This window comes from Rhineura floridana, chromosome 3 (assembly GCF_030035675.1).
Source record: "Rhineura floridana isolate rRhiFlo1 chromosome 3, rRhiFlo1.hap2, whole genome shotgun sequence".
In the NCBI taxonomy this organism is placed as follows: domain Eukaryota; kingdom Metazoa; phylum Chordata; class Lepidosauria; order Squamata; family Rhineuridae; genus Rhineura; species Rhineura floridana.
Window position 1 is genome coordinate 43,495,154 of NC_084482.1, and position 25,237 is coordinate 43,520,390.

The 25,237-nt window shown below is 39.7% G+C and overlaps 1 protein-coding gene across 7 annotated transcripts in view; it reads left to right on the plus strand.

The window, feature by feature from the left end:
- CEP112 (centrosomal protein 112) overlaps nucleotides 1-25,237 on the plus strand; it is a 433,937-nt gene that overhangs the window by 23,747 nt on the left and 384,953 nt on the right. For all 7 annotated transcript variants that reach the window (XM_061615587.1, XM_061615581.1, XM_061615583.1 and 4 more), the window contains 4 exons: nucleotides 4,592-4,688; nucleotides 7,996-8,070; nucleotides 22,189-22,236; nucleotides 22,409-22,486. In XM_061615587.1, coding sequence (XP_061471571.1) covers nucleotides 4,592-4,688; nucleotides 7,996-8,070; nucleotides 22,189-22,236; nucleotides 22,409-22,486 — 298 coding nt within the window. The remainder of the gene's footprint in view (nucleotides 1-4,591; nucleotides 4,689-7,995; nucleotides 8,071-22,188; nucleotides 22,237-22,408; nucleotides 22,487-25,237) is intronic.

The following is a 25,237-nucleotide window of genomic DNA, read 5'->3' on the forward strand; positions in this document are numbered from 1 at the left end:
CTCTGGCAGGAGTGAGCCAGGAGGGATTGAGAATTGGTGGTTTCTCTGCCACAAAGTTTCCCCTCCTCCACATCTTGCGATTGCTTGACCAAGCAATAAACTTCCTGTAAAATGAAGGAAAATCCTACCTAGTTTTTATCTATCTCAGAAGAATAAAATCCTAATTGGAAGTCTAATTGATCAGCAGTAAAAAGTAGTTCTTATAACTTGCATTGTTTGTACTAGTGCAGAGGATGAAGTATAACAAGATGTTATGAACATTTCTAACATATTTTAATAATTTATTTAACAATTAGAAGAAAATAGAATGGTTAAAAATTTAAACATTAATGAAATATTGAAAAGGATTTCTTTTTGTTTTCATCTATTCAAACAGATAGGAAGTTTGCTTGCTATCTTTTATGCAACTTTTATGTCACCCTTTTTTGTTTTTGAAGTGAGAAGGCTGCTATAAAGTTAGTGTATCAAATACTGCACTTCTAAAATTAGTCTATCGTTCTGTAGTGCTTTTAATTTCTTTGTTTATTGAGATATGATCAGTTATCAGAAGCAGTGGAAGTAACTTTTCCAAACAGCAAAGTATTGATAGAATTCTGGATTTTATCCTGAAAAGTAGAAGTGATAGAGAAGAGACAACATAGTGTTAGTGTTTTGTTCAAATAAAAATATTTTGATAGTTCCAAGAAAGTACAAACATTTATGGGAGAGTTACTGTAGTTATTACAGTTTTGTCCATTTTGTTTGGTAGTGCTAGATAAGAAATTGTGACTTGACTCATAGTATCCTCCAAATCATATAAACATAAACTATTCATTTGGGATTGAGTGTCACAGCTTTGGGGATCTTACGCTGTCAGGTAGTTAGTGTTCATGAACTTTGTGAGTAAGCTTTGATTGTGACAAAATTTTGTATTGATAAAATACAGATGACATTGTTATGGTATTGATGTTAATGTTGGTCTGATTGCTGCATTGCAAAACATGTTTTACAAAATGTGTTTGGCTCCAATCCACATTAGGGCTCATTTTGTGATGTAGACTGACTTACCTCTTTTTAAAAAAACACAACACATCCAAAGTTAAAATGCAGGTTTAAAAACCAAGAGGCCCAGACAACATAAGTTGTCTAAAGGGTCTGGCTGAACAGAGATCTTACCTGGTGTTGAAAAGATCACAGGATGACATTAGTTTGACCTCCCTGTGAAGGCTGTTACATAATTGGGGTTGGCACTACTGAAAATGCCATTTTCTTGATGATCACCTTCCTCACTTCTATTTTGGCAGAAGCATTTGGAGTAGTAGGGCTTCGAAAGAGGGTCTTAAGGTTCAGGTAGGTACATAAGGAAGAAGGAGGTCCTTCAAGTAGCTGGTCCGAAGTCATTTATGACTTTCATGTTAAAACCAGAGGTTTAATCCATTTTTGGTCCAATACAACCCCCAGTCACACTTTTCATTCTGCAATTTACATATAGGTAGACCTACAGGGTAGTCCTTCTAGGACAATGTCACAAACTCAGCCTTACAACATCACCAAATTTCAGCCAGTCACCACTTACATTTTCCTTCTGGAAACCCCAGAAATGCACTGAAGTTTGCCATTGAGGTCTATTTTGACCTCAGCCAATCTTATCAGATTGCGGTTGAAAAATACCCCATCATTTTTTCATAGAGAGGTAACCAAAGATCACTGGAGTCAAATTACCCCTCCCACCTTTTTGAGGGCATCCTAGCTTGAACTTACATGACACAGGATGGGCAAATGACAAACTTACTAGTATTGACTTGGCTGAACATTTGCTTCAGCAAGAACTAACTAATATTGGCACCATTAAGGAGGAATAAACTGGACATACCCATAGAACTGCTGGCAAATCCCCCAAGGCAAGCTCACACTTAACCGTGGTTATGTCTGGTGAAGAGCAAAAACCGACATCACACATTACAATGCAAATAAAGGTGGGGTGGATGCTGTGGACCACCTGTGCATATACCATATGCATAAGCATAAAATTAACAGATGGCCAATGGTGTTTTCAACATGATTGATGTTACTTCCATTGGTACCTTTGTGCTATGGGGACAGAACTTTCTGGACCGGAAGCTTACATCTAACAGGCATAGAAGGTGCCTAGTGCTGACAATTCTGGGAAAGGAGCTAATCGGCTCAGAGATAGACCAAAGGATACAACTTGTGCCTCATCCATACCCAACCATCTGGGCAGTAGCATCTGCTCTTGGTCATGCAGTCCCATCTCAGACTTCACCTGCAGCATCCATACAATGTGCATGCTACCACCGTTGCACTAGAGAACAGGATTAAAAAGTCCAACAAACAGTGCAACGTGTTGGGAAGTTCTGTTGAAAGGACCATAGCATGACAGAAATATATTGTCTAGGGGATGTTAATAGGTTGGCACAAATGATATAGTGTTTGGGGATGTTTCTCTAAACAAGAACAGTTTTCTTGCTGGTTTATTAATGGGGTCAAACACCCCACAAAACCATCCACATTCTTTTTTTTGGTGTAATAAAGTTGTTTCTAAACAGTTTATATTGGCTTCATGGTTTTTTTCCTTTTTTACTTTAAAACAGAGTTTTTGATGTTTGTAATGGAAAATAAAAACCATGTTTTTTAAAGCATGAGAAATTACCCAATATGCATAGGGAAGGAGCAAGTATTTACTGTGCAGAAAAAAATTATTCCTCTAAATAAGTATTTTCTGGCTATATGTGTTTAGGTATTGTCAAGCACACTTGTGCTGAAACCCCCCCCAATGGTTTCTTTGTGAAAAAATGACCCCTTACCATGATTTCCTTATTGGAAATCTCATTGGGGAAAAATATACCTTAAAAGCTGATAGTGGTTCCCTCCCGAAGGTTAAATTGGTCCCAGAAATGGACAGTGCAGCTGACACAGCATAAGTGTAATATGAATAAGCACCCAGGTCCAGTTTATAATTTTGGGCCCTATTCTGGATGAAATGCAGGTTTTACATCATTTAAAAAGGTGGCTCCATGTTTGATACATTCCAGTAGTCTAAACAGGAGGTTACCAGAGCATGGATAACTGTGCCAAGCTGTTTCTATCCAGATAATGTTGCAAGTGGCTTAGCTTGGAGCTGATGAATGGTACTTTGAGCCACAGAGATCAATTTTGGATCAATAACTTGATCCTTTAAGGGAAATGCAACCCCATCTTGCACAGGCTGAATACCATTCACCTGGATGTATGAACTAACAGTACCTCCATCTTGTATGGACTGTATCTAGTTGTTCACCCTCATCCAGCCTGTGGCTGCACCCAGGTACAGGTTCAGGATAGTCACAGCCTCACCTGAGCATAAAAAATAGTGAGCAAGCTTTTTCTTCATCTTGATATTTTAATATGTTGAGTATGATTTTAACCTTTTGCATGAATACTCCCATCCCTACTTCCCTATAAGCCAGAGATTGCCATGGGTGCCAGGTTGGTGGTGCTTATGTATTTTTTTGTGGTGTGTGTGGAATTTGTTTTAAACTTTGTTGTACACCGCCCAGAGAGCTATGCTAGTCGGGCGGTATAAAAATCTAATAAAATAAATAAATAAATAAATAAATAAATAAATGGCAGGCACTTCCTTCACTTGTGGAAGGGCTTTTTTGAATGTTTGTGTGTGATTGAGAGGGATGTACTTGGGCAGAGAGAGAGAGGGATAGGTAGGGGTGTGTGTGTGTGTGAGAAAGAAATGCATGTTTGTGTCTTTGTGTGTTTGTGTAAGAAAGAAAAATGCACATGTGTTTGTGGTCTGTGTGTGGTGTGGTTTTGCATGTGCTGTGCGTGTAAGAGAATGTGAGTGTTGTGGCCACTTTGTAGATTTTTCCTTGTACTGGGGAACATTCCCTGTAGCTGTTAGACAGCGACAGCATTGTGTGTGTGTGTGTGTGAAATCACTATTGTGTGATCTCCAGCAGAACATAGGTGACTTCCTATGATAAGCATAAGATTGTCCAGGGAGAGGGGAAGGAGCAATGACTGTACTTTCTAATTTTGTGTTATGCCATGCCCCCAGTGGCACCCATTTTGTGTTATTTCACATTCCTGTAGCAGCATTTTGTGACTGGTGCCATGCCCACAGTGCTATTTCAAAATTCAGAATGTACTTACTGGTCCAAAAGGGTTAGTGACCCCTGTCATAAGCAGAGGTGAAGTGAAAGATGTGAATGTTGGGGGAATTTCCATGTTGGCATCACAATTCTGAAAAGCAAATGTTTAAAGGTATCAGACATACAAGATAGCTTCTCCTAGGAAGTTATTCTTTCTTGATGTTCATATGGTTTGCAGTTGCTATTCTTTGTTTCTATTTTATTTTTAGTGTTTTTTAAAATATTTAATGGTTTTATCATAATGTATCCTATGTTTTGTTTTAATTGAATATGACCTTGAGTACTCTCAAGCTAGTAAGGCAAGATAGAAATATAAATAATATAAATGGGCTTTTGTAAATTGCTTTGGGATGCCTCATGGGAAGTGATTCATAAATTAAATAAACAGTAGTTTTAAGATCTCATAGTCTTTCAATAAGTTCTAATTTATTTTTTGTCACTTACAATAGGGAACAGTATACATATAATGGGAAACTAGCACTAAAGTCCCGTTCTATGAGTCCACCTCATCGGTCAGAAGATAACAACTTTCCCTCAGCGACACCAGTAAGATTATTTCCTATTTGTAGTGAAATTCCTTTTCTTTACTGTTTCAGTGAATGGTAAGTTTTTCTGCTGAAATTCATGAACCTTGCATGCAGGAAATTTGGCATTAAAAGGAGGCAAACTGATTAGGTGTTCATCCTGTTGAAGAACATTTTTCACATTCTGCCATGTTATATTGAAAATCTATTCTGCTGCTTCCCATAAGCTCATTTCAAACAAAATCTTACAAAATTTATAGTCCTGAACTCAGAAACACTTGCTTAACAACCATGTAAGTGTTCATGGCAATACACAAAACACTCAGACAGAATCTAGAATTCAGAGTCTAAATTGTAAACCGCCCAGAGAGCTTTGGCTATGGATTGGTATATAAATGTAATAAATAAATATTTAAATAAATAAAACAAAAGTAAAATAATCCAAACTCTTTTGGACTTTTTTCTGAGAGTGGTCTCAAATTTTGTTGAAATTAATTAAAAATCAGCCATGTTCACATAGAACATGTAATTCTATAGCTAACTTTGCCCTGTACTCTGACCTTTATCTTCTGCAGTTTAAAAGTTAAAAATATGCATGGCTGATTTTTAATTAAAGAAAAGTAACATTGGAGTCTATGATAGCGCAGGTAAGAACCAACTTGCAGTGTTCTAAAAGCCAGACTCACAGCTGTTTGGCTTGGCTAATCGGGGCCACACCCACTCCAGACATTTATTGCCCTTTGAACAGTCATAGCTTCACCAAAAGAATTCTGGGAAGTGTAGTTTGTGAAGGGTGCTGAGAATTGTTAGGAGACACCCTATTCCCCTGACAGAGCTCCAGTGGCCAGAGTGGTTTAACAGTCAGCCCCTGTTCCCAGAGAATTCTGATTGTAGCTCGGTGAGAGGAATATGGCGTCTCCTAACAACTCTCAGTACCCTTCACAAACGATACTTCCCAGGATTCTTTGAGGGAAGTCATGACTGTTTAAAGGGGATTACATGTTTGGTGTGGATGTAGCCAGGGACAGCTTTGGTTTAAATTTGAGTGGGACGCTACAAGTGTCTGCTGTTTTTCTTTTGGAAAATAAAACAGTTTTCCCTTTGGTGCCCCCCTCCCCCAGGTTAGTTTCACCTATACTAAGCATGATTGCATAGGAGTAAATCCCATTGAACTCAATAAACATGCAAAAAATCAAACCTGCCTTTCCCCTCCCCTCCCTCTCCTCCCCACTTCAGTCCTCCCTCCCTCCCTCCCCCTTCTTCCTCCTTCCTCGTGGTCATTTTCACCTGTCCTAAATATAAATGCACAGGAGTAAATCCCACTGAACTCAATAAGCATGCAAATGATCAATCCATTCTCAGCAAACTTGCACAGGATCACATTTCTTTCCTTCCGGATTAAAAAGCAGTGAAATTCGCTAATAGGCAAAAAAACCCTTATGGTTTAAGAATATACCCATAGCCAGCAATTTTTTTCTATCATTAAAAAGCTGAGCATGTGGTGAATGGTGGCAACACTTGCAATCAGGACTGTGCCTCCAAAGATAGAGAATTATTTTTGTGTGTGTGTTTGTTGATGTTCTTTTAACTTTGCTTCTTTCCAGAGGCACATGTTACCAAATTCTTCCAAGCTACACAGCAAGTGGATTGGACTGTGAAAGTCCAACCCAAATTGTGCTTGCCTTTTGACAGATTTGTATGTCAGTACAATATCTCAGAGAGGAGGTCAGGTCCCCTGCTCCCCTGGTGCCTTCAGTATAGCTGCCCAATTTCCCTGCCTTTTAAAGTTTGATAAAAATATCTATTGGCTATAGGTACATTCTTAAACTCAAGGGTTTTTTTTGCCTATTAGTGAATATTTATATAAGGTGGGGTGGCTAACCTTTTCTTTTTTTGGTCTGAGGTTTTATGGTTGGCTAATCCTCTGGAGGCCACATACTGGTGGAGTGTGTGGCGAACCATGTGCGTGGCTGCTCCATGCTCTCATGTGCATAGGCACACAGCCCCCTTCCTTATTGCTGATCCATACAGACCAGTGGAGGAGGGTCATTATCACCTCCTGTTTCATCTGTACTGAAAACAAACTCTTTCAACAAGCCTTTTAAGTAAATACCTTATCCCAGTCTGCTTCTGAACTGGAATTGTTTTTGGAGATATTTTAAAAGACGTTTTGGGATGTTCTGTTTTTAAATATTTTTTTAACAGACCTGAGCTGTCCTCTCTCTCCCATTCCTGTTACATGCCAGATTTGGCACAAAGATGCTTGGTTGTATTAAGCCAGATTACCCCACTATGTCCTGATGAGGGCACTCTGTTTTCATATCAATTACCAAACTAGGAAAATAAGCCAGGGTCTTTGTGTTGAAATACAAACCAAGGTCTTTCTGCTGGAGGTGGTGTATGATGGGGTAGGGGAAAGAGAGAGTGCTCAGTCCTGATGCTCATTCCTGATTCCACAAACCACAGTTTATGAAGCTTAAAATTATTGTCTGACCCTGGGCCCTTGTATTTTTGATAAAAAGGTGAGGGTGTGCTTTAAGGGATTAGAGCCGAAGTCATTCCTTAAAATGACTTAGACTTTTGGAGTATTTTGATCAAACATGGGAAATCATATAAGCTTTATGTCACCAATGTAATGGTCCCCAAATGGCCCATTTGTGACAGAAGGCAATTGGCAAGGACCATCTGAATAATTTTCAAGGATAGGCTTGTGTACATTGCAGTAGTCAACCTCATACACACTGGGTTGCTGAGGAGATGGGAAGATGTCTTGTGAGATTCTGTAGGCAAGACGCCAAGAACATGAAAAGCTGGGTTTTGGGTGCCTGATTTAGATGATTGACCAAGTGGTCAATGAACATATTGGCTGCCAACTGTAGATACATGAAAATAGGAATATTGGCTGCCAAATACAGTTTCATGGGTGGGGGAGATTAAATAAACACCTATTGATAATGTAGTAGTGGCAATTTGTTTTTGTATTTCCCTTCCCCACCCAAAAAATAACTAAATTGAGGCTGTAATCCAAAACATAATAGGGACCAAGCCTCATTGAACATGCATAGGATTGCACGATAAATACCCAATATTCTCCTGAAGAAGGATTATGAATCCCAAAAATGGTTTGGACTTCTGGATTAATAAATTGCCTCTGCAGTTTTTAGTATGTGAACCCCCTTGAACTGGAGCTAGAAAAAAGCAAATGTTGCAGAAAATGAATTTCCAGCACAGACCAACATTCTCTTTTCTGTTAAACTCTTAACTTTCAAACTTTGCTGTTTTTCCATGTTTGCTGGTATAACATTTTATCTGAACATTTTGCATTCCAGGAAGATCGTCGCACAAAAAAAATTTCTTTGGATGACAGTGACCTTGAAGCCCGTTTCAACAGTTGGAATCTGGGGGTAAAATAAACATGTATTTCTTTAATTTGCTGACTTTAGAACAAAATGTGTTGGTAATTTAGCCACCAAGATCTTGCCTAATAGTTTCTTTAGGCCTGCTTCACATGCTGAATTAAACCGTTGTTAAAAATAATGTGACTCAGAGGTGTGCCTGGTCCATACTGCTTAAATGTCTGTGCTGTGCTCCTCCCCTGCTCCTTTCTTTGGCATCCAGGGGAGGATGAGTGGTGGCTTGCACATAAGAAGCAAACTCTGGTTAGTTTTTTCTCTGGAATGCCAAAGGAAGGACTGGGGAAGGAGCACAATGGGGACCTTTGAGCAGCATGCACCAGGCACACTTGTCTGCATTAAACCATAGTTTAGTTTAAACTTATGGTTTTGATGTATGTGTCAACCAGATCATAAAGTGTGGAAAGAAGTTGGAATAATTCCTAAGATTTTCAGAGGCAGTCAAAGTTGTTTTGACACATCAAGGTAGGCTAACACTGAAGCATCCTATTTTCTGTAGAAATGGTTCAATGGATTCATAACATTTTTAGCCACACTATTAAACTGAATGAGTAAAAAAGAAATATAATTATTACATAAAGACATAAAGGGAGCCCTGCCAGATCAGACAAAAAGTTCACCTAGTCCAGTATGCTGTTTCCTACAATGTCTAACCAGATATCTGCTGCCCTAAGCTCCTGCTAGGAGGAAGGGCAGGATATAAATCAAATAATAAATAAATATCTTCTGGAAAATCCACAAGCAGGTATAAAGTCAAAACCCTCTCCTGCTGTTGCATTTGATATTCAGAGCTATGTTGGAGATTCCATGTACCCGTCATGACTAGTAACCATTGATACATCTATCCTTCATATATTTGTCCACTCCCCTTTTAAAACCATCTAAGTTAGTGTCCATTACCAAATCGTGTGGCTGCAAATTCTGCAAATTGATGTTATGCATGAAAAAAACAAACATCTTGTTTGTCCTGGATTTCCTGACTGCTTCATAGGATGAAAGTTCTTTCTATCTACTTTCTCCATGCCATGCATAATTTTATAAACCTTGATATGTTCCACTTAATGTATTTTCTAAACTGATAAGCACCAAACACCATAGTCTTTTCATATAGGGAATGGGCTCCAACCGGCTAATCCTTTCAGGAGGTGGAGAAGTGAGGTATACTGGCTCTGGCCAGGGTAGAAGTTACAGGGTGGCTTTTCCTGTTTGGTTTTCCTTTGTTTCTTTTAAAAATGTTTTCCATTCTGTTGACATCAATGTGACAGCGAAAGTGCTCATATAGTTTGTCTGGGTGTGGGGGCGGACTCGTGATATTCCCCTGCCACTTTTGTTGCTGTATTTGGAAGGTAATAGGTTTCCTGAAGCATCAAAATGTGAACCACACTTCTGAAAGAATGTAACAGTATTTCCTAAGATGTAAGAGCTTGGGAATCCAGTCCAGCTTTCATGTATCCATTGTGGCAGAATAAAATGCTAACCTCATCAGGACAGCAGTAGTGGCCATGAGCTACTTGCACTCTTCATGGAAAAGGTCCTTGTTATTTCTGTGTCTGTCACCTGCTTAGAATTGTAACAGAATGATACATTGTGAGGTGTCTGGCAGAGTTGGTAAATTTACTGGTCATGAAAATCAATTTTTAAAAAACAGAAATAATTTGAATACAGTTGTTTCACGTTCCTTGCTTCTCTGCCTTTGTTTGCCTTTGTTATAAAGAACAAGATTAATCCAGGGCCCAAGGACATATTACAGCTGCAGTTGGGATACCTCCAGAAGTGACAATGCTGCAAAATATGAAGGGTTGGAGTGCTATGTCTGGGAAATTAATCTGGCTGCCTCAGATTAGTTATAGGTTCTACTCAGAAGGAGATGGAGATTGATGTAGTAATAGTTGCAAGGCACAGATTGCTTGTTATAGAGGCACTTTTTGGCAGCATTTGTGTTCCGCTTCCAACGTGTGTTGCTGCCCTCACACACACCCAAAAAGTGAAAGTGTTTATAATTGATTTCTTTATTACATTGATTTCTTTATTAAATTTATATCCTTCTTTTCCTTCCAAAAGGAGGCCAGATAATATATTTGTCACTGTTGTGAAGGAGGATTGTGATGTGTTTTAGAGAGGCAGGTTTTTGTTTCATAAAGACAGTATATGAGCATTTTAAAAAATGAGAGAAATCTGTAAAGGGGCACAGATGAGTACCTCCATCTGTTTTTCTATGCTACATAATTATAATCGTATGTCTAAAAGTATGCAAGTGAGTTGTAGGCTGTTTCATCAAGGTTTTATGATAATTTATGAATTTAAGGTGTTGGGCCTCTAGATGAACAGCAGGCATTGTTTTTCAGTATGTTTGATTTATGTGAAATTACTAAACATTGGTATCTATTGAGAAATTTCTCATCATTAATGAACTTAATCTAATGAAAACATGTGTATTAGTGTTCCCAACCCTATAATCAGTATGTGATGTTGCCATTATGACTATGCTTCGTTCTCTTAGATTCAGGTACCTATAAATTGTGCTCCTTTGAGTGATCTCTAGTATGACTGGACTGAGGAACTTCACAGATCAGAACACAGAGCCATCTAGAGGTCTAGTGTGGAGACAAGAGTTGTTTTCTGCTCCTCCCATAATGTAGAGAATTCTGCTCTGAAGTGTCAGGTAGATCCTGGAGGGTGAAATGGAGAAAGAATCTTCCCCTTCAGTTCTCTGCGCCACCTGATATTTTGTATTACAGAGGAGAGTGGCAGCAGAATGTGATTTTGTGCACAGGAAGATTATAAAAACATCATGTATTTCTTCTTCATGGACTCTCTGCAGTCCCACATATGAAAGATTAATTAGTTTTTCTACCTGTCGAAGAGCATAGATTCAGTTAAGAGAATGAGAAGGAAGAAGCCTCAAAATGGGCCACAGCAGCTCTAAGAATAAGCATGAAAAAAAGGGAAAAAAAGATAGCAGAGGATACTGAGGGCCTTGTAATTCCTTCTGCAAGCTCACTTTCAAATATATTTTGTTACTATAATTTTCTAGAAAGCTGGTGTATCTTCATCTAAGTCATCAGCAAACCACTAAAATGGAAGCAGTAATGAATGGTGCTCATAAGGTTGAGACTACGCATCTAGCTACTGCTGGGAATTAAATCTTTCTCTTTACAGTTTTTCAGGGAAGGCAGCTTTTTTTTAGTTTTCATATCTAGAATAGAATATCGACTCAGTGCTCAGATTGTTTAATGTATACCAGGTGACCTGTAACATACTTGGGGTGAGTAAAGTATGGGAAGAAATTGACTTTTCCAAGTTTCTGGAATTTATGTGTAGGGGCATTGTCAGAAGCCTACTTAATTGCGTTAAATGGCACTGTTTTCATTCAGTGCTGCAGATTAGAAATGTATTTTATTTATTTATTTCAACAATTTTATATATTGCCTAACACCGTCGTCTCTAAGTAATGCACAGTAAGTTTACAAAAGGTATAATAAAGGTAAAATGTACCATTAAGTAAGGTTTCTAACTTACTTAAAATGCCTGCTAAATTAAAAAAGGTCTGTGTCACCTTTAAGTTGTTTTTACACAGAATGATTATGAACAGAAAGAAAACATGTTCCAGCTTAGCTGTTAAGTGATCTCACACGTTTCCCTGCATTACACATTTTGATCTATAGTGTTGTATAGATTGAGTTTCTCCAGAGTTTAAATTGTTTGCCTGATATATTTTCAAGTGTGCTGGAACTGTCCTTTGATTTTATTCATAAATTATGATTTTATGTTCTAGTCATATTTTGAAACATTTTGAAAAGCAGTAGCCTTCTGATGTTAATAATTTTTTGCTTTCATAATTGAAACTCTAATAAAAGCTGATGTTTAAATAAGTTTGATTAGTGCCTCTTTCTGAGCTTTTATTAACTTATATCTAAATTGATATGGGACTGTCACAGATTAGTCTTTGTTGCCTAGAATTGGAATTAGTACAGGAATACCCTGCTATACAGACCTTCACTTTACAGACACTCGCGAGTACAGACATATTTACAGTAGCGCCATTCCCCTGTTTACGTACGCTTGCTTCACAGGAACGGACGCTTAATGGCATGACGCCACCGCCCGATCGGTTTCCAACCACAAACTTTTTCTTAAAATAAGGCCTACTGTGTTTGTTTTAGTTATAAATGCGTTATTTACATCAGTTATGCCCGCATATCACGATTGCGGTGCAGTATATGCATCGATAAGTGAAAAAAGGCAGTGCTTCACTTTAAGTACATTTTCGGTTTACGTACTTGCTCTGGACCCATTGTGTACGTTAATGCAGGGTATTCCTGTAATGAGTAATAGAAAAAGTCGACTGTCTACTGCTCTCTGGGAGAAAACTGGTGCTCTTCAGTAAACTGGTACATACTGAGGTTGCAGCTATTTTGAGCTAGGGTTTTTTCTTCATTTTGTTCATTTATTTTACAAACCCAGATCTTTCTATAGATTCTAGCTTGCAAATAATCTTGTGTTAAGTAGTGCTGAAATCTTTCTAGAAAGCCTTTGTAGTGGGAGTGAAATGAAGGATACTTCTACCATCTGTTCCACCTTATGCTTAGTAGCTGCTTCTGCATAGGGTTTTCAATAACATAAGGCAAAGGACAACATATCATGATGCCTAGCTCTGAACTTGATCAATCCTATTTGGGCAGATTTGTAAGTTCAATTTGTATATAAGAGGCCCATCTCATCTATGTTCAATTAGACCTTCCTGCCACCAATCAACAGGGGAAGAATTGATCCCCGTTCAATACTGAACAAGCATTTGGATCCAGATTTAGTTGTGCTGAGAGTACACTCATAGAAATCCAGGTTGCTTAAGTTAGTCATCATTAACTTCTGTTTATTTCAATACTTAAACCATAATCCTGATTCTTGGGGTCAATTCCTCACCTAGGTACACTTTTCTTCAATTTACACATAAGTAGATCTGCATGGTAGACTTTGTCACAAACTGTCAGGCTTATAACATCCCCAAATTTCAGACAGTTACCAATTACCGTTTTCCTCCTGGAAACAAACAAACAAAAACCCACCTGGGGTGTGTATGTCAAAATATATCGCAGAAATTCATTGAATTTAACCACTGAGTCCATTTTGACTCCAGCCAACATTAGCAGATTGGAGTCATAAAAGACCCTACTGCTGTTTCATAGAAAGAAAGATCAGGGATAGGCAATCGAAGTGCATAGGATTCAAATTATATCCCTTCCACCTTTGCAAGGGCAAACAAGCTTGTCATGTGACAAAGTCGTAAACAAGCTTGCAATCACATCTCTAAGGTCCCATTGTTGCATAAGAGCACATGTTTAGCTTTTGGAAAAACAAAACATGGCTTTTACAAGCAAAGTAACTTTTATTTTACAATTGGTAGGAATTATAAACCCCTTCCTTTGCCCCACCCAATGTTCTGGAAAATGTAGCCCCCCCTGTTTTTATGCCAATATAGATTTGCATACAAGACAAACAAATGGAAGGGCCTGGAGAGTATCTCTAGGAATAGTCCACCACAGAACAACCAGGGACATCAGAGAGCACTCAAGGCCAATAATTTTCTCGCAGGTTTATTAATGGGGTCAGAAAATACACTAGAAAACCATCAATGTTAGTTTTCTGTAATAATAAATTAAAGTTGTTACTAAACAGTTTACAGTGTTTTCATGACATTTTAACTTTTTTTAAACTTTAAAACTTATTTTTTATTTGTAATGGAAAATAAAAACCATAGCTTTTTACAGGACCAGAAATTTAGTTGTTTACCTTGGAAAAGTTACTTTTTTTGAAGTACAACTCCCATCAGCCCAATCCAGTGGCCATGCTGGCTGGGGCTGATGGGAGTTGTAGTTCAAAAAAGTCACTTTTCCAAGCTCTGCATAGGAAGAGGCAAGCGTTAGTTGCTCAGAAAAATTCTACCTCCTCTAAAAAAGTGTTTTCTGGCTCTGGAGTATCGGGCATTGTCAAGCACACTCGTGCTGACCTCCCCCCCCAATGGTTTCTGGGGATAACAAATAACCCCACCTTACCATTGGAAATCTCAGGATGAAGATTAAGCATGTCTAAGACTAGATTCAATTTATTATCATTTATATATATTTTTAAAAGGGGATGCAACACACAAACGTGTTTTATTTCTCTGACTGGTATGGTTCCAGTAAGAGAATGTAGTGAAACAAACCTTATTTTCAAATGTGTGATAGTATCAAGTACTTGGAGTAAGTACAATACATGTCAGTCCATATTTGTATTCAACTTGTGCCATAAAAGTTCATGAACAGTGGTAAAAAATTGAGATTTAAGGATTACAGATGATGTATATAGTTGATCCTTATTAAGATGTCATTTTTATGGATTGCATGACCTAGTACAAAATGTTTATAAGGGTGGAGTGCTCACTTCTGAATCTATACTGCTCTTCCTTGAAAACGTTATGCAATTCTTGAGCTTTAGTTTTGGCCAGAATGTTGGTTAAGTTTATTGGTCTGCAGTTAATGGGCAAAATTTGGCCACCTTCCTATGATTAGGAATTATTATACAACCACAAGAGTGGCTGTATACTATAGCCAGCGTTGATTTTTCACATTTCGCAATGTTAAATTGAAAATACCCCCATGCCATTCTGATGCTACCCATAAGCTCATTTCAAAATAAAACCTTACCAAACTTACAGTCCTGAACTCAGAAACCCTTGCTTAACAACCCTCTCAATTTTCATGGCGATGCACAAAACAGTCAGAGAGAACAGAGAGCTCAAAGTCTAAAAAGAGAGAGAAAAACCCCAGAGCCCTTTTGGACTTTTTTCTCTGCGAGTTCTCATAATCTGTTGAAATTCATTAAAAATCAGCCATGTTCACAGAGTACCTGTAATCCTATTACTGACCTTGCCCCATACTTTGACCTTCATCTTCTGCAGTTTAAAAGTTAAAAAAATGCCTGGCTGATTTTTAATTTAAGAAATGTTGGCTTGAAGCCAATGATAACGCAGACCATGCTCAGTAAGAACCAACTGTCAGTGTTCTAAAAGCCTCACAGCTGCTAGGCTTGGCTGATCAGAGGGCCACACCCACACCAGACTTTATTTCATTTGAGACAGTCATGGCTTCCCTAAAAGAATCCTGGGAAGTGTAGTTTGTGAAGGGTGCTGAGAGGAGACTCCTGTTCCCCTGAGAGAATGATTTAACAGTCAGCCACTCTGATTGAAGGTCTGTGAGAGGAACAGGGTGTCTCCTAGCACCTCTCAGCACCCTTCACTAACTGCACTTCCCAGCATTCTTTGAGAGAAGCCATGACTGTCCAAAGGGTAATAGAGGCCTGGTGTGGATGTGGCCAGGGACAGCTTTGTTTTACATTTGGGTGGGAGGTAGGGTTGCCAGGTCCATGGCCTGAGACTGATCCTATATCTTTAGGAGAAGAGAAACTTAGCCAAGTGCACGTGTTCTTTCAACATTGTAATGGGAAAAAACACAAGGTGGAATTCTCCTTTCCTCCTGCACAACTTTTAAAGATACAGAAGGCCTTTTGGTTATCAGGCCTCTCTAATTTTGTCATGTCCCCCATGGCAGCCACCTAGTATAGCACATTGGGAGGAGAGCCTGGCTGGGAGTCCAGAGTGTGTTAGTTCAAATCCCCACTTGTGTCTCCTGAGTGTCAAGGGCCAGCTAAAGATCACCCCCACAGTGGCTGGCTCAGGGGTTACATGTCCTGCCACCTGTGCAGCCATGGGCAAGCTGCATAGTCCCAAGGAGGGATGGTCGTCCTCTTCCACCGAGTGCGGAGGTTTGGGAGGGACGCACATGGAGCGGTGAGGGAGGAAGGGGACACCCGCCTAGCCAGCCAGATCAGCCGAATCAACCCTGGCGATCAATGGGGTGACAGATGTCGCAGCCAGATTGCCCTCACATCCAATAGTCCCAAGGAGCCCAGTTGCCCCCCAGCTGGCAGTTGCAGACAAGGAAGGGGCTGGCTTGTGCAGCTGTGGCAAGCTGAGCAGGCCCTAGCCAGCTGGGGAGGACTAGCCTCAGAGGGAGGCAATGGTAAACCCCCTCTGAATACCACTTACCATGAAATCCCTATTCATAGGGTCGCCATAAGTCGGGATCGACATGAAGGCAGTCCATTTCCATTTTTCCCTTGGTTGCCATGTTGTGCTATGCCTTGTCCCTGTGGGAGCCATTTTGTGACTGACACCCACACTACTTTCTCAAAATTTGAAATGTACTTGTTAGTCTGAAAATGTTGATGACTACTGTTTTACTGTATTATTGGTGATATCAGATTAACTCATGCTCGGAGTAGATCCAATGAAATCAATTGACTTAGGTTACAGTGGGTTGTATTCAATGTAATGTTACCCTTGGGTTGGCACCCAGGGCTAGGTTCAGTGTCTGGGGGATATTTTTCACTTATATTAAGTTCTGGCTCAACTCCCCCCCCCCAAAAACAGATTCCAATTTGGCTGTCTGAGTAGCAATCTTTCCTCAACGCACACTCTCCTAAGATATGTGCAAGCAATGATATTTATTCAGCTAACAAACAACAGTGAATCAGTAAGAGATTAGCAACATAAAGAACATTACAAAAATATCTTGTAGTCCAACAGCTTGCAGTCCCAAGGTCCAGCTATGCCAAAGGAGGTTTGTGTCCCTAGGCCTTACAGTCAATTTGGTGTTGTACCCAAGGAGTGCGGTTCTGCTAAATGCAGAATTTTGAGAGTGTTGCATTATCTTGTTCCAGTTGAAAGGTTGCAGCAACTGGAATTCATTACAGTAAGGAACTCTAACCAGCAGGTGATAGCAGAGAGGCTTCTGTGGCTCTGCAGCTCTAAGCCAATAAGGAATTGCTAAGCCAGTACCAAATTGCTAGGGTAGCACTAAGCTGCTCCTCCTAGGTGTGATTCAGTAGTGATTCAGCCAGAAAGCTTAGCAATTCCCTATTTTGAGCATTCCATAGGGGACCAGTTCATCTCTTCAGTCTTCTTTCCCCTTCATAAAGGGTAAAAGTAGTTCCCCCTCTCTGTTACCAGATCTGTGACCCTGGCTTTCCAGATGTTGCTTATGTTTGGGATGAACCAGAATCCAGCAGCACCCTTACTGAGCATAGCTAGCTGATGAGAAGGCATGAGTGGCCGTGCAGGCTTCTGTTTAACTCATTCCAGCAGTAAAATAAATCAAAGTGCAACCCTATCCAACATGCAAATGTGCATGACATGCTGTGCTTGGATGCTAAGTTTTTTCTGCATTTTGTGCTTCTACCACTTGGAGTGTGTCCTTTTCTCTACAGTTTTACAGCAGTGCTAAGGCAAACGTTCCATCAGTGCAAGGATTTCTCCTTGCACAATGCAATGTTCTTTACTTTACCTCCCCCGGTGGGCTCCTACATTTCTTCTGGGTTTCATTCAGATCAGATTTGGGGATGGTGCAGGACACGCAAGGAAGAAGGAGATGGGGGAAGACACATGGCTCAAGCAGTTCTGTTTGTTCAGTTATTTTGTTGAATATTGCCTCATGGATTCACTTGTGAGTCCCCATTTCTTTTAAGATGTCTTTTTTAAAAAAAAAAAAACAACTCTTTTCTCTTCATGTGCATATTTGTGCACGATTATATAAAATTATTAGGAATATTCAGCTATAATATGTTGCTTGTTTAGCCCTATAGAATAAGTAATAGAAATTAAGAAATTCTAAACCTTTTACATGAAATTTTTCCAAGCAAGTCTCTGCCCTTGGGATATTTTAAGGTGTTTTTTTGTATAGAATCATAGAGTTGGAAGGGGCCTATAAGGCCATCAAGTCCAACTCATTGAGTCCAATCCCCTGCTCAATGGGAGAGTCATTTCCTCAATTTGTGTGTATAGTTTGGGTTTTCACATATTTTATGTTTGCTTGTGTGTCAAGTTTTTTTAAAATTGGGTGGTATTTGTTGTGGCAGTCTCTAGCCATCTCGTAACTTCTGTCCTTTGCTGGGATCTCATAACTATGTCTTTGACAACTCTATTTTATATCATGTTTTAATATAACATAATTTTATTCTACAATGTTTATGTTTTTAAAACCTTATTTGTTTTTATTCTATTCCGTTTTATTGTATTCTACTTTTGTGTATATTGGGATAATTTCCCCCCCCCGATAGTTTTATGTTCTATGCGTTTTCCTTCCCTTTTACCTTATGCTGGTCACCGACCGTAACAATAAAGACATATATATTGTGGCAGTCTTTTTACTATGGTATTACTTGTAAAATGAATTGTGTCACTGAGTAGCTGGAGAGGAATGAATATAGAATGTTTACAGATAAATTTGAATGTAATCCACAAGTTTATGGAGTGGGAGGCTTTAATTTCAAAGTACTGTTCTCTCTCTAAACTGGAAAATGCAAGCTCTAATGTAGAGGAACCACTCAGCCACATTTTGGTCATTTGTAAACAAGTAATGTTTACCTTTCCCACTTATAGCCTTACTTTATTTTAGAACCCGTTTACTGCATTTCATGCCAAATAAAATATGCAAAGTAGTTGTCAGTTTTGAATTCCATTAATAGCTACATGTTTATTTACATACTTTATTTTAAAAATGAAAACTTTTTAGAAATTAAGTGTCTTTTATATGAAGGACGGGGAAATAAAAAACCCGATCCTAAATGCTTAATCCTGTGTTAGTCATTTCCACAAAATTCTCATTGGAGTTAATTGGTTCTTCATAAAAGGAAAATAGTTAGGAATATGTTTAAGACTCGAGATGATCCTCAATATTTTATAAACTTTTTTCAAATCAAAATGGTATACAGTAAGATAATTTGGGACTGATTTTCAGTGCATCAAATTCAACTTATGATCCAAGAGACATGCACAAGTGCTTTAGGAGTATGACCAAAGTCTAGCATTTAAACATGTATTTAAAAGGAAGGATGTAAACTTGACTTAAGTGTTAAGTAAATAAGGATACATTAGAGTTAAATAAACTCTGAAAATATCACAAACGAAGCTCCAGAGATTACTTTAAGTGTCTCTAACAGCTTGGACACAGTAAGTACAACTTGTTACACTTTGGCACATCAATGTGTTAAAACATTTAACTTTTATCAATAAAGAAAATAATATTGAAACAGTAAGTGCATCACATGTTATGAGTAAGATACTGCTGTCTTTCAAATTGTGGAAGTGATAGTTTTGAAAGGAAAGCCTTTTAATATTATGTGCTTTTTGTACATAAATTTTATGTTGGTGTCTATTCTGAAAAGTTGCATTTGATATGATGTAGGTTTGTGACAGAGGAAATGGTTTGTATGTTAAATGCTGCCCTCCCAAGTTATTATACTATATATACTATTTTACTATATTTTCATGGTGTGTTTAGATTTTTTTTATATTTACAAAGCTGTGACGTACATTTATCTACATTGTCATATTGCACTCTGGGTGTGCTGACTCCTGCAATTTCCCTGAATGCGGGAAACATGGCTGTATAATTTGTGTGTTTGAGAAGAAAAACTGCTGGACTGCTTAGTTTACATAGGTGGAAAAAAGAAATACCTGATGGTCTTTGAGACTGTAATGTGGTATGCTACTGGATGACCTTGTTGCATTCACTTGCCTATCATAACACATGGGGTGGGGGAAACCATCAATGTCACTTTGAACTCGTTGGAGGAAAGGTAGGATATAAATAAAACAAAATGTCAGTACTGTGAGAATTTTGCTTTTTGACTCATAAAATTATTTTAATTTTTGTTGTTTTTGGTTCTCGCTGTTCCTTCAAGGTCCTTGGGCAGGGAGTTAGTCTTAGTGTCTTGTTTTAATTGATTGTATGTAAGCCACTGTGGAAACCTTTCGGGCTAAAGGGTGGGGTACAACAATTCTAACCAATTAACTGACCTTGGGCCATTCACTGCCTCTCAACCTCAGAGGAAGGCTAGAGAAGGCCCAGAAAAAAGCCAGAAAAAAATGGGAAAAAACAGCTTTCCCCCGTTTTTTTCCTAAGCCTTTTTTGTTTTTTTCTGAAAAATTGGAAAAATTGAAAAAAAAGAAAAAATGAATTGTGGAATGCTTTATTTTAGCATGATTAATAAAATGTTTCATTGAATCTTGGTTCCCCCCCCCTTTTCTCAGTTCTTTTTATGGGAATGGATGCTTTATGTCTGCTTGACACTGAAGGACTAGCAGAGACAATATTATTAATATTGATGGTTTCTGCTGTTAATTGTTTTTTGCCTTCTCATAAACTGGCAAAACAAAAGAGGTTCCTTACAGTTCGGGTGTTCCTTACAGTTCAGGACCTTGTGGATCTATTTGTTACAAAAAAAGTAAAAATTTAAAGTAAATTCAATTTGTAATAATTGTTTGAATAAAATGTACTTTTAATATACCAAACGTGATAATTTTCTGCCAAACCAACTTGTACATAATTACATTTGATATTCCTGAAGTAACAAAGTGACTTCCAATATATAAAAAGTGCTAATATTGCATTTTTTCAATTTTTCTGAAAATTTCTTTTTTTCTGAAAATGGAAAAAAATGTTTTCTCCCATGGCTTCAAAATTTCTGGAAATTTTACATCTCTAAGGAAGGCAATATTAAACCACCTCTGAATACCACTTACCATGAAAACCCTATTCATTGGGTTGCCATAAGTTGGAATTGAAGGCAGTCCATTTCCTTTTTCAACTAAATATACAAATAAATAAATAATACAACTCTCCTGGGAAGTAGCTTATCTCAGGCATTGTGACTTGCCCACCCTCATTCACTATTTTTCATAACAGAGAAAGGGTCTGAATCCATTTTGTGATCAGGAACTAGTTTAAGTAGCAGGAAGTAGAGAGTAGGAATAAATAGGCAATTCTCCAGTGGAGGGATGCCAAAAGTGGAGTCCCCCAAGAATCAGTATTGGGACCTGTGCTTTTTAACCTGTTGCTAAATTATCTAAAGTTAGGGGTGGGCAGAGAGCTGGCCATGTTTGCTGGTGATACTAACTTGTTCAGGGTCATTAAAACAAAAAAGGATTGCAAAGAGCTCCAAATAGACTGAGGGAATGGGTGGTAGAATGGCAAATGCAGTTCAATGTAAATAAGTGTAAAGTTATGCATATTGGAGCAAAAACTCTTAATTTCTCATTTACGCTCAGGGTCTGAACTGGTGGTGACTGACCAGGAACGAGACCCTGGGGATGTTGTGGATAGATTGATGGGGATGTAGACCTAGTGTGTGGCAGTTGTGAAAAAGGCAAATTCCATCCTAAGCCTAAGAAAGCTATTGAAAATAAAACAGCCAATACCATAATGCCATTATACAAACCTATGGTGTGACTGCATTTGGAATACTATGTGCAGTTCTGCTTGCCTCACCAGAAAGGATACTGTAGAGTTAGAAAGGGTTCGGAAAAGGGCAATTAAAATGATCAAGGGGATGGAGCAACTCCCCTATGAGGAAAGGCTGCAGCATTTGAAGCTTTTTTAGGTTAGAGAAAAAGCGAGTAAGAGGTGACATGATAGTATAAAATTATGCATGGCATGGAAAAGTTTTTCTCTCTCTCAGCACTAGAACTTGTGGACATCCAATGAAGCTGAATTGTGGAAGATTCAGGACAGACAAAAGAAAGTACTTCACACAGCACATAGTTAAACTATGGAATGTACTCTCACAGGAGGGAGTGCTGGCCACCAACTTGATCCTAAAAGAGGACTAGACAAATTTTTGGTGAACAAGGCTGTCAGTGGCTACTAGCCATGATACTCTGCTCTGCCTTCATAGTTGGAGGCAGTATGCTTCTGAATATGAGTTGCTGGAAACCACAGAAGGGGAGAATGCTCTTGCTTGTGGGCTTTCAGATGGGCATCTGGTTGGCCTCTGAAGACAGGATGCTGGACTAAATTGGCCATTGGCCTAATCCAGCAGGTTCTTCTTACGTTCTTATCTTTAGGATATGACTTTCAGAAAATGTTCAAACAGCTTTCTCATGAAAGTAGGATACTTGATAAAACTAGACATCTTGGAACTAGTCATTCTTCTGAATGTTATTTTTGGATATTAACAGTATAGGATCAGAAAAGCCTTTGTATTAAACCTCAGTTAATGTCTCTCTTTCAGCTTGAGAATCCTAGATATTTACGTGAAAAACCTATACCACTTTCATTGGTAGGTAGCATTATTTTATTTTGGTTTATTTATTGATTTCTTAAATTTATATCCCCCTATTGGGAGGAAGGGTGGGATATATCATCATCATCATCATCATTAAATTCTTTCTACTGTATGAAATGTATGAAAGATAACAATAAATACAAAATCTTTTATTTTTTTCCAACAGATGTCTCCCAAGATGAATGTGAGGAAGCACACCAGTTCTCAGGATGAACACACATTTTTCCATATGCATGAAAAGGAGGTAATATTACTTGGGAGACTCAGAGAATCAAAGAATTGGAAGGGACTTATAAGGCCATCAAGTCCAACCCCTTGCTCAATGCAGGTATCCAAATTAAAGCATACCCGACAGGTTGCTGTCCAGCTGCCTCTTGAATTCCTCCAGTGTTGGAGAGCCTACCACCTCCCTAGGTAACTGATTCCATTGTTGTACTGTTGTAACAGTTAGGAAGTTTCTCCTGATAGTCGAAATCTGGCTTCCTGCAACTTGAGCCCATTGTTTCGTGTTCTGCACTCTGGGATGATTGGGAAGGGATCCTGGCCCTCATCTGTACGGCAGCCTTTAAAGTAATTGAAGAGTGCTGTCATATCTTCCCTCAGTCTTCTCTTCTCCAGGCTAAACATGCCCATTCCTTTCAGTTCCTCCTCATAGAGTTTTGTTTCCTGTCCCCTGATCATCCTTGTTGCCCTCCTCTGAACCCATTCCAGTTTGTCTGCATCCAAGTGTGGTGTCCAGAACTGGACACAGTACTCAAGATGAGGCCTAACCATTGCTGAATATGGGGGAACCAATACTTCATGTGATTTGGAAAGTATACTTCTGTTAATGCAGCCTGAAATAGCATTTGCCTTTTTTGCAGCCACATCACGCTGTTTGCTCATATTCAGCTTGTGATCAACAGTAATCCCAAGATCCTTCTCGCATGTAGTATTGCTGACCCAAGCATCCCCCATCTTGTAACTGCATTTGATTTCTTTTTCCTAGGTGGCAGGTCTTCAGTAGGCGCCAAAAAGATAACCAATCTTATATTTAAGGGGAGGGAATTCCAAAGGATAAGTGTCACAACAATAAAGGTCTGTTTCCTATGTTGTGCAGAACGGACCTCCTGATATAGGATGGTATCTGCAGGAGGCCCTCACTTGTAGAACACAGTGATCAAGTGGTTATATAAGGGGCAAGATGTATGCTTGTTCCAAGGTGTGTAGGGCTTCATACACTGAAACCAGAACCTTGAACTTGGCCCAGTAGCTGATGGGCAGCCAGTGCAATTCTTTCAGCAGCAGGGTGACATATGGTGATATCTTGCCCAAGTGAGCAGTTGCACCACCCAGTTTGCAATAGCTGCAGCTTCCGAACCAACGTCAAGGGAAGCCTTACATAGACACATTACAGTAATCCAGCCTGGAGGTTACCAGTGCGTGGACAACAGTGGTCAGGCTATCCCAGTCCAGAAACCTCCACAGCTGTCGTACCAGTGGAAACTGGTAAAAGGCACTCTTAGCCACTGAGGTCACCTGAGCCTCTAGTGACAAGGATGGATCCAGGAGCACCCCCAGACTATGAACCTCCTCTTTCAGAGGGAGTGTGACTCCATCCAAAGCAGGCAACTGACCAATTATCCAAACTCGGGAACCAGCAACTCACAGCGCCTCCATCTTGCTAGGATTTAGACTCAGTTTATTGGCCCTCATCCAGCCCACCACTGAGTCCAGGCAGCGGTCAAGGGCTTACACGGCCTCTCCCAATTCAAATTCTACAGAGAAATAGAGCTGGGTATTGTCAGCGTGTTGCTGATACCTCAACCCAAATCTCCTGATGACTGCTCCCAAGGGCTTAATATAGATGTTAAATGGCATGGGGGACAAGATGATACCCTGTGGCACCCCACAGCACAACTGCCAGGGGCAAAAAGTCAATCACCCAGTGCTGTTCTCTGAAAACGATGGAGGCGATTGGGTCGGAACCACTGTAAAACAGTGCCTCTGATACCCATCTCATGAAGTCGGCCCAGAAGGATACCATGGTCAATGGTATCAAAAGCTGCTGAGAGATCAAGGAACAATAACAGGGTCACACTCCCCCTGTCCTTCTCCCGATAAAGGTCATCCATCAGGGCGACCAAGGCCGATTCAGCCCCATTACGAGGGATTGGAATGGGTCACTTCCCATGCTGTATCAAAGAGTTCTACAGCGCTCAACGAAGATTTTTGGGTGCTTTGTGCACATGACCTCCCTTCCAGTAATAGCTGGAGCTGTTGAAGCACAGCGACCCCAGGCCATCCTGGTGAGGCGCCGTAGAAGGATACCATTTTCCACTAGGGTATCCACTAGGGCAGTGGTTCCCAACCTTTATAAGTATTGGACCCCCTTTGTAAGCTCAAAAAATTCATGACCCCCCCAATGCTAATTGTAATTTTAGTCTCCATTAATAGAAAAAAATGGTGTGTGGCTAAATCATATCTCCAAATATCCCTTTCCATTTAAAGCTCCCTGCAGACAGGGAGGTGTTGCTTTCTTTTCTTAATGCAAAGGTCTAATCACATTGGTATCCTCCTCCCCCCAGCCTGAAGATGTGTAGTCCTGTCTCCAACACCAGTGGGTTACAGTGTTGGACTAAGGTTCAAATCTCCACCCAGCCATGAAGCGCACTGGGTGTTGTGACCCAGGTTGAGGGAGAGGCACTGAGGGAGGGCGACACTGACATTGAGGACTGGGGAGGCGAGGTGGGGGAAGGGACTAGTAGCGAGGAGAGTTCACAGTGTGCTCAGACCCCCGTCACTGACAGCCCACTCCCTCTGATCAAGGCCTCCCTGTTGAAGTGCAGTCTGAACTGTTAGAGACTGCTTCATTAGACACACTCCTTCTCCTGCATCAGAAGTGCTGCCTGGTCCACCTGATGTTTCCCAGCCGGGCACCGCACGGTTTCCCACGCTCGAGAGACAGTCAGCCCCCACCATTCAGAAGGGGAAGTGGAGCTCCAACCCCCATCGC